The sequence below is a fragment of the Lolium rigidum genome, chromosome 7, assembly GCF_022539505.1.
Source record: "Lolium rigidum isolate FL_2022 chromosome 7, APGP_CSIRO_Lrig_0.1, whole genome shotgun sequence".
NCBI classification, from domain to species: Eukaryota; Viridiplantae; Streptophyta; class Magnoliopsida; order Poales; family Poaceae; genus Lolium; species Lolium rigidum.
In genome coordinates this window covers 336,745,350-336,755,963 of record NC_061514.1, presented here as the reverse complement: position 1 = coordinate 336,755,963, position 10,614 = coordinate 336,745,350, and the positions used below count along the sequence as shown (strand labels likewise).

Sequence of the window (10,614 nt, the reverse complement as noted above, 5' to 3'; positions counted from 1 at the left end):
GGACATTATTGTCGGTGACACCATCCATTCATTACACATTTTTAATGCAATATCGGTGTGACAAGTTGGTCCTATCTAACAAAAACAAGTAAAATACTAATTTGGTATAGAATCGTATTTTAAATCTCCACAATGGCATAGTTTGGTAGAAATTCCACTAAATGGGGTATCGTGTACATATTGTTGTTATGTACAGAAATTTCTCCAGCCCCTGCCTTACCGCTTGGCCATGCTTTCCAAATCCGATCCAAAGTAGAGCTTAATATTATTTAGGTCCTTAAAAAGTAAGTATAATAGTGAAGTATTTTTTTTCTCCTAGTTTCTGTATATACATAGAATTTGGATAACATCTTTAAATACATACACTAAATAAAGCGACACCAGAGCTGATGGCCGTCAGGAGACAAGCGTGCATATTCACCAGACCAGTGGCAGCAGGTAGCGGAACTCTGCCTCATAGGGCTCGATCTGCACCATCTTCTCCGGCACTGGAGGTCTATCGCGGTGGAGAAGGAGGTCCCTAATGGCTCTCTTGAGCTCGAGCGCACTAGTTGAGCGAGGGAGCTGGCTGTGGACCCACTCCAGCAGCGACTCCACGTCGTCAGCGAAGCACGACATGTGCCAATACAATAGCTTCGGCAACATGATCGTCGTCGATGCCTTGGTCTTCTTCTTCCTCGCACCAGCGGCTTGGACGACCCGGACACACCGCTCCAGGTACTCCACCTTCGCCTCCTCCAGCTCGCTTGACACCTCCTCCGCCGTGTACACCCGGACCTGCACTTGTTTCTTGGTCAGGTTGCCGTGAACAGTTTAACATTAGCGGATTGAGTAAGACTAATGCCAAATAATTTGCGCGTACAGGTGGTGAGGAGCGGCTGCCTTTGCAGAGCGCAAAGACGACGTTCGGTTCTGGGTACCCAAGACCGTAGTTGAGCTGAAGATCCCTCTCCCCTTCCGTCATCATCTTTTTCTCACTCAACTATTCATCCCAAATGTTCAGGTTAAATAATATTATTTTGCCGAATTTGTAAGAAGAATATCAATCAGGTTGCACAATTCATCTGAAAAATTGTGAATTAGTTACCTCCTTGTTGCCTTGATCAGGGGATTGCATGAGGAAGAGATGCTCGATGGACAGAACATTCAACACCGTTCCTCCCACATTCACGGACGCCTGGTTTAGCAGCGACAGTAGCTTGTCTGCTGATGGAGGCAGACCATGTTGAAGAAATGCCTGAAAATATATCATGTAATTTATCCTTGTTTTTATTAGGCTCGTTAATTACAGGTGTTGTTGTGTTGATAATAATTACTAATTAGCTTAGCTTAATAATTGTCGTCTTTATAGAAAAAGCTTAATAATTGTCGTACATGCATCACACAGAAGTTGTAAATGTTGAGCCAGAAGGCCAGTTTCTGCTTGTTGGTCAAGAAACTCGGATCCACGGTGGAAAGCTTGTTCATCAACACTCTGAAGAAACATGGAACGAAGATGACGGGGTTCTTATTAGAAAAGTTGATCAAGCACTGCAATGCAATAATGGCGATTGAGTCTCTCTCACCTCAAGTTCTTGATGTCAGCGAGACATGACGACACGCGGCTTGCGTCAAATGAGCTCCGCGTGAACTCCACAAACCTCTTGCAACCTCCGCTAGTCTCCCTCTCGCCACCACCGTACTCACGCGGCGGCAATGCACGGCTCTTTACGCCATCGCTCGACGATGACGACGACTTGGGGGCAAGGTTTCTAGAAGAGCCTATGCACGAGGTGATGTTGAGCTTCGGCACGCTGCTCAGCTCCAGCTCTGCTGCATGATGAGTTGTTTTGTTGATCTTGTGGAAGATGGTCACCGTCAACTTTATCAGCTCCTCTGACAGCTTGTTGGGACTGCTCAAGCAAATTTTTCTTTCAGGGGGTTTTATATTTCCTGTAGAGTGGCTTCTTCTTGTGACCTGCTCAACTTCCTCACCTGTTCAAATATTTCAAACACAAACATCAGAAATTATCTTGTTTTGCATTTATTTTATTTTCAATTATAAAAGAAGTTGTTGATGTTTTGCCTCCGAAATGAAATAACGTTGATTCAGTTGTTATTTCTGATTTTTGCCATGACAACAAAACAAAAATCAAGTTGATCGTTTGAGGTCTATATATAGAACCAATAAGGAATCCTTTCAAACAGATGAGCTTACCAGAGTGATCAAAGACGACAAACTTATGAGAAGTGTAACTGCGTCTGCTGAACATGTCAGTGTGTACCTTGTGTAGAGACAGATCCACCGGAAGCCTTGCTCCCACGCTCAATATCAGCTTCACGTTCCTCTTGGCTGCCTCGATAAGGCAGCATTGGAAATTGTTGTCCTCCACCATCGATCTCTCTCGGACCACCGGAATGCCGCCAATTCTGTTGCAGCCAATTATGCTGCTGTCGCTGCTGGAGAATGCAACGTTCTGTCCAATTGCGCTCACGGCGAAGACGTAGCCGTAGGTCGTCGACCTTCTTCTCGAGGTAAAATATCTCATCCTCGATGATCGCTAGCTCGGCAAGGAGCCCCCTTATCTACACGAATGCATAGCAAAGTGATTAATACCAACATTTTCAGTGATCACAAAACTAACATGCTGCATAATAAAGTCACTGCTGATCAAGAAAAAGAATGAAATGCAATTTGATCAGAGAAGGAATTTGTAGTTTAATGTTTAATTACAGAAGATGTTAGTTACCCCAATCAACCGAATTGTGATGTGTAAGCTAGTGACGTGGCATGGCGTGGCGTGTTTGATAGGCATGTAAGCAGACCGCCGTACAGGTGCAATTGATTGATGATGTACCAGATGGCAGGAATCCAAGGAAATCAGGTGTGGTAGATGATGGTGGTGGTTATTTGCGGACAAATCTGCCATTGTAGGGACGCAATGCACAAATAGTACTTTGATGTTCTCTGCTGTCTATTATGATAAGATCTGTAGCGGGCAGGACTGAGCATATGTGACTGTTTAATCCTGGGAGGGACACTAACTACTGCACTGAACATGAAGCGATGTTGCGTTTGCACTTGACTATGATGTGATGATGGTTATGTTTGAAACTGAATGTCTGCAACAGTTTTATGTCTGTAAGAAAAAATTCAGAGTACGAAACATAATTTTGTTCCCAGAATAAACTTTTCAGAGAAAGACAGTAAATATAAATTGACTTGCCATGCATGTAAATCCTAGTAGTAATTACCTTTGTTGGAACCAAGGCGGAGAGGCAGCAATGGCAGACGACGTTCCGGCCCTGCAGCGAGCAGTGCAGGACCCTGTTGAGCCGCTTCTCCTTCTCCAGCACCCCCTCCAGCTCCGACACCTGCACGCGCGTCGATCGTGATTCATGAACAGCAGAGACCATAGATATAATCTTGACGATTCCTAGTAGAGGAGAAGGGTGAGTGACCTCGAACTGCAGCTCGTCCGTCTTGCAGCGCCGCTCGTCCTCGTCCATGAGGAAGTACGCGAGCTTCATCTTGCTCCGCGCCCTGGTCGCCCTTCTTAAGCCTCGCCTCCGGTGGAGGTGCACGGGGTAACTGCCGGCGGTGGAGGCGGCTCGTGATAGCGTCGGTGTGGCCGGCGGCGACCCCATTCAATTTGCGTACTCTACCACGGCACGGGCTGCCGCTTCCAGAGGAAGCAGAGCAGATGGTGGCCGGCGAGATGAGCTGGAGACCAGGACTAGAGATAAAGAGCGAGAAGCAAAGAACTGGATCACATGCGAGGAGGAGGAAGGAGAGAGGGAGGGAGGTTTCACGGAAACGGCCGGTAGCGGCATCACACGCATGAAACGCATATGAGCGGCTTCAATTCAATTCTGCAGCGGTTGAACATATGAACGTATGGCTCCAGAATTTATACGTACCCGTGAATCCCTGGATCCTCTTTACTTTACCTTTTTTTTTGTTCAGGCTGCAGAAATATGTTCAGGCCTTCAGGGATTGGTGTTGGCTGTTTCCTACGGATGACACAGTTTCTCTTCTTGCGCGCGTTTCAAGCAGAGCACAGCGTGTTTGTCGTCAGCTGCTTGTTATCAGCTCAACACCCGTCGATCGTCAGAGAGAAGACTCGGCACCCAGGTACCCAACTGGACAGCGAAAAAAATTTAGAAGTCGTTTGGAAGCCAGACTTGCATTTTATTTACATTGTAATTTTAGAATGAACACTGGTTTGTTGCCATAGGAATTGCAAATGACAGCAGAATTCAATATTAAATTTATAAATGGTTTTCATAGAGAAACGGAATGACATGTCTCAGTTCGGAATCGTGTTTACCCATGACATCATTTTGCTGGATTTTCTAAATAAAATGATGGTCCAATTCTATGGTAACCAAACAGCCCACCTATGGAATTCCAAAATGAATTCTAGAATTACAGGACCAAATGATGGATACCAAACGATTTCTTATTGGCTTCGTCCGTGCAAAGATAGGTTCACACAAAGTTACAAAATATTTGAGTGAAGCTCAGAAACAACTCTGTTTTAAATAGCCGGCCTTTCCCCCGTGATGCGGCTAACTGTTATAGCCCGGTTAAAAGTGCCAAAGTCCTTAAATAGCCGGCTATAGCCGGGCTATAGCTGTTTTGGGAGGTCGCGGCTATAGCCCGAGATGAGTCAGCGCCGAGGTTGGAGTAGAGGCTCGTGTTGACGACATGCGGCGGTAGACGATGCAATCCGATCTACGATTGGCAAAAGAAGAAGATACGCCGGTCAAACAACCGGGTGAGAAAATTTTAATAACAAGATCTTATCTATGAGTTGTGTGGCCCCGGCAGAGATCAATCACACCGGGGGCGGCGCGGCGGAAGCGTGGGTCGCTAAACCTAGGCCGAGAAACGAAAAGCGTGGGTCGTTAAACCCTAGGCTGAGAAATGAAAAGCTTTTGGCCGAGCAAAAAAGAACGCGACGGAAATTGCGTGCAAGTGTCCGCATGCCAAAGGCGTTTATTCGATGCCAAAGCAAGACCACCAGCCCAAAATACAGTTCAACTGTCCACCATAACACCACCAGTTCACCATCTTTACTCGCGCACATACCCGGTAAACGTTTCAAGCCTTGCCTCAAGGGCAACCTGCCTCTTTCCCGATCCATGTACCTTTCTGTTAAGCTCAAACAGATTAGTGATACGTCTCCAACGTATCTATAATTTTTTATGTTCCATGCTACTTTTATGACAATACTCACATGTTTTATACACACTTTACATCATTATTATGCATTTTCCGGAACTAACCTATTAACAAGATGCCGAAGTGCCAGTTCCTGTTTTCTGCTGTTTTTGGTTTCAGAAATCCTACAAAGAAAATATTCTCGGAATTGGACGAAATCAATGCCCACGATCTTATATTTCACGGAAGCTTCCAGAGAGCCAGAGAGGGACCAGAGGGGAGCCCTGGGGGCCCCACCCCACCTGGCGGCGCGGCCAAGGGGGGGGGGGGCGCCCCCCTATGGTGTGGCTCCACCAGGACTCCCTCGAGGCTGCCCTTCCGCCTATATAAAGCCCCCGTCGTGAAACCGTAAAGGAATAAGCCACGGGACGAGAAAAGTTACGCAGCCACCGCCATCGTGAAGCCAAGATTCGGGGGACAGAAGTCTCTGTTTCGGCACGCCGCCGGGACGGGGAAGTGCCCCCGGAAGGAATCTCCATCGACACCACCGCCATCTTCATCACCGCTGCTGTCTCCTATGATGAGGAGGGAGTAGTTCTCCCCGAGGCTAAGGGCTGTACCGTAGCTATGTGGTTCATCTCTCTCTCTCATGTGATCTTTATGTGATCATGAGCTTTGTGATCTAGTTGAATATCATCTATGTGCTACTCTAGTGATGTTATTAAAGTAGTCTATTCCTCCTCCATGATGTAATGTTGACGAGTGTGTGCATCATGTAGTACTTGGTATAAGCTATGATTGTGATCTCTTGTAGATTATGAAGTTAACTATTACTATGATAGTATTGATGCGATCTATTCCCCCTTTCATAGCCTCGACGGTGACGAGTGTGCATGCTATGTTAGTACTCGGTATAATTGCAATGGTCTATTATGCACTCTAAGGTTACTTAAATATGAACTCCGAATGTTGTGGAGCTTGTTAACTCCGGCTTGAGGGAGCTCTTGTAGCCCTACACAATGAATGGCGTTTGTCATCCAACAAGAGAGTGTAGAGAAAGTAGTATTTGTTTATTCAGTTATGTGATCAATGTTGAGAGTGTCCACTAGTGAAAGTTTGATCCCTAGGCCTTGTTTCCAAGCATCGAATCACCGTTTATTTACTGTTCTGTTGCATGTTTACTCGCTGCCATCTTTATTTCAGATTGCTATTACCACTCATATTCATCCATATCACTTGCATCTCACTATCTCTTCGCCGAACTAGTGCACCTATACATCTGACAAGTGTATTAGGTGTGTTGGGGACACAAGAGACTTCTTGTATCGTAATTGCAGGGTTGCTTGAGAGGGATATCTTTGACCTCTACCTCCCTGAGTTCGATAAACCTTGGGTGATTCACTTAAGGAAAACTTGCTGCTGTTCTACAAACATCTGCTCTTAGAGGCCCAACACTGTCTACAGGAATAGAAGCGTGCGTAGACATCAAGCTATTTTCTGGCGCCGTTGCCGGGGAGGTAAGGTAAAAAGGTATTCACATCCTTCGACTACTAAGCTATTTCCTAGCACTGTTGCTGGTGTGTGAGTGCTCGAAGGTATTTCCTTTAGATCCTGCAATTATATCTTTTTGTTTCTTGTTTTCACTAGTTAGGCTTAATGGAAAACAACAACAAAATGAGAGATCTTTATGAACTTTATCTTGAATTAGTACATGATGTGTTTGAAGAGAGAATTAAAAAACCCATGGAACTTTATATGCATGCTAATGGGAATGTTATTAGTATGAATGTTTTGAACACCATTGTTGCTAATGCTATGGAAAATTCTAAGCTTGGGGAAGCTGGTTTTGATGAGCATGATATTTTTAGTCCCCCAAGTTTTGAGGAGAAAATTTTCTTTGATGATACTTTACCTCCTATTTATGATGATTATAATGATAGTGGTATTTTGGTGCCACCTACTATGGAGGATAAAGTTTATTATGATTATACCATGCCTGCAATTTATGATGATTACAATGATGGTTGTGATAGTTTTACTCCCACTATTACTAATAAAATTGATTATGCTTATGTGGAGAGTAATGATACTTTTATGCATGTGAATAAGAATGCTTTATGTGATATTTATATTGTTGAGTTTGATCATGATGCCACTGCAAGTTATTAGAGAGGGAAACATGGCTATATGCATCTTAATAATATTAAGTTTCCCCTCTTTATGTTGAGAATCTTGAAGTTGCGCGTGTGTTGCCTTTCTATGCTTGTCGTATTATGCTTACATGACTTGTTTATTTACAAGATTCCTTTTCATAGGAAGTGGGTTAGGCTTAAATGTGTTTTGAATTTTCTTTTTGATGCTCTCTTTTACTTCAACTCTTATTTCTTGCGCGAGCATCATTAAAATCACTGAGCCCATCTTAATGGCTATAAAGAAAGCACTTCTTGGGAGATAACCCATGTTTTTATTTTGCTACTGTTTTGTTGCGTCTTGGAAGTTGTTACTACTGTAGCAACCTCTCCTTATATTTATTTTATTGCATTGTTATGCCAAGTAAAGTCTTTGATAGTAAGGTTGATACTAGATTTGGATTACTGCGTAGAAACAGATTTCTTATTGTCACGAAATTGAGCAGCCCCGTCTGTAGGTAACTCAGTAAAATCTGCCAATTTACGTGTGTGATCCTCAGATATGTACGCAACTTTCATTCAATTTGAGCTTTTTCATCTGAGCAAGTTAAGTGCCCCAGAAAAATTCGTCTTTACGAACTGTTCTGTTTTGACAGATTCTGCCTTTTATTTCGCATTGCCTCTTTTGCTATGTTGAATGGATTTCTTTGTTCCATTAACTTCCAGTAGCTTTGGGCAATGTCCAGAAGTGTTAAGAATGATTGTGTTACCTCTAAACATGTGAATTTTTGATTACGCTCTAACCCTCTAATAAGTTTGTTTCGAATTTGGTGTGGAGGAAGTTTTCAAGGGTCAAGAGAGGAGGATGATATACTATGATCAAGAAGAGTGAAAAGTCTAACCTTGGGGATGCCCCCGTGGTTCATCCCTGCATATTTCAAGAAGACCCAAGCATCTAAGCTTGGGGATGCCCAAGGCATCCCTTTCTTCATCAACAACTTACAAGGTCATCTCTAGTGAAACTATATTTTTATTCCGTCACATCTTATGTACTTTACTTGGAGCGTCTGTGTGCTTTTATTTTCATTTTGTTATTTTCATTCTCTGAATAAATTCATGCTTATGTGGGAGAGAGACACGCTCCGCTGTTTCATATGAACGCTGGTGTTCTTAGTTCTATCTTTAATGTTCATGGCGAAGGTTGAAAACCGCTTCGTTAATTGCTATTTGGTTGGAAACAGAAAATGCTTCATGTGGTAAATGGTATATGGTCTTGAATAATTTGATACTTGGCAATTGTTTTGAGCTCTCATAGAACATGTTTAAGCTCTTGCATCATGTACTTTGCATTAATGAAGAACTACCGTAGAGCTTGTTGAAATTTGGTTTGCATGATTGGTCTCTCTAAAGTCTAGATATTTTCTGGTGAAGTGTTTGAACAACAAGGAAGACAGTGTAGAGTCTTATAATGCTTGCAATATGTTCTTATGTAAGTTTTGCTATACCGGTTCATACTTGTGTTTGCTTCAAACAACCTTGCTAGCCAAAGTCTTGTATTAAGAGGGAATACTTCTCGTGCATCCAAATCCTTGAGCCAAAAACTATGCCATTTGTGTCCACCATACCTACCTACTATGTGGTATTTCTCTGCCATTCCAAAGTAAATTACTTGAGTGCTACCTTTAAAATTTCATTCCTTGTCTTTGCAATATATAGCTCATGGGAAAATAGCCTTAAAAACTATTGTGGTATTGAATATGTCGCTATGTATCTTATTTCTTATAAGTTGCTTGTTGAGCGGTAACCATGTTTCTGGGGACGCCATCAACTATTACACCTTTGTTGAATATCATGTGAGTTGCTATGCATGTTCGTCTTGTCTGAAGTAAGGGCGATTTTCATGATCAAATGGTTTGAGTATGCATATTGTTAGAGAAGAACATTGGGCCGCTAACTAAAACCATGAATCATGGTGGAAGTTTCAGTTTGGACATTAATCCTCAATCTCTCATGAGAATATTATCTGTTGTTGAATGCTTATGCATTAAAGAGGAGTCCATAATATGTTTTCTATGTTGTCCCGATATGGATGTCCTTGTTGAGATCTATCAAAAACGAGAAATCAAATGCGATCTATCTCCTTGGACCTTTGTACAGGCGGCATAGAGGTACCCCTTTGTGACACTTGGTTGAAACATATGTTATGCAATGATAATCCGTGTTAATCCAAGCTAATTAGGACAAGGTGCGAGCACTATTGGTAATCTATGCATGAGGCTTGCAACTTATAAGATGTATTATACATAACACATATGATTTATTACTACCGTTGACAAAATTGTTTCTATGTTTTCAAAATGAAAAGCTCTAGCACAAAAATAGTAATCCATGCTTCCTCTCGCGAAGGACCATTCTTTTACTTTATGTTGAGTCGGTTTACCTACTTCCTTCTATCTCGAAGCAAACACTTGTGTCAACTGTGTACATTGATTCTTACATGTTTACCTATTGCACTTGTTATATTGCTTTATGTTGACAACTATCCATGAGATATACATGTTACAAGTTGAAAGCAATTGCTGAAACTTAATCATCCTTTGTGTTGCTTCAATGCCTTCTACTTTGAATCTATTGCTTTATGAGTTAACTCTTATACAAGACTTATTGATGCTTGTCTTGAAAGTACTATTCATGAAAAGTCTTTGCTATATGATTCAGTTGTTTAAGCCATTGTCTTTACCATTGCTTTGAATCACTTCATTCATTTCATATGCTTTACAATAGTATTGATCAAGATCATGTTGATAGCATGTCACTTCAGAAATTATCCTTGTTATCGTTTACCTACTCGAGGGCGAGTAGGAACTAAGCTTGGGGATGCTTGATACGTCTCCAACGTATCTGTAATTTCTTATGTTCCATGCTACTTTTATGACAATACTCACATGTTTTATACACACTTTACATCATTATTATGCATTTTCCGGAACTAACCTATTAACAAGATGCCGAAGTGACAGTTCCTGTTTTCTGCTGTTTTTGGTTTCAGAAATCCTACAAAGGAAATATTCTCGGAATTGGACGAAATCAATGCCCACGATCTTATATTTCACGGAAGCTTCCAGAGAGCCAGAGAGGGACCAGAGGGGAGCCCTGGGGGCCCCACCCCACCTGGCGGCGCGGCCAAGGGGGGGGGCGCCCCCCTATGGTGTGGCTCCACCAGGACTCCCTCGAGGCTGCCCTTCCGCCTATATAAAGCCTCCGTCACGAAAACCCTAAAGGAATAAGCCACGGGACGAGAAAAGTTACGCAGCCGCCGCCATCGCGAAGCCAAGATTC

The 10,614-nt window shown here is 42.8% G+C and overlaps 1 protein-coding gene across 1 annotated transcript; it reads right to left on the bottom strand.

Moving 5' to 3' along the window:
* Positions 1–241: 241 nt before the first annotated feature.
* LOC124678493 lies at positions 242–3,994 on the bottom strand. The gene is made up of 8 exons (XM_047214369.1): positions 3,442–3,994; positions 3,235–3,354; positions 2,265–2,565; positions 1,566–1,974; positions 1,375–1,474; positions 1,088–1,237; positions 863–982; positions 242–777 (listed from the first exon to the last, which is right to left on the bottom strand). Exons 1-8 carry the CDS (start codon positions 3,625–3,627, stop codon positions 418–420), a joined length of 1,746 nt encoding a protein of 581 aa, XP_047070325.1. The 5' UTR covers positions 3,628–3,994; the 3' UTR covers positions 242–417.
* Positions 3,995–10,614: the final 6,620 nt, after the last annotated feature.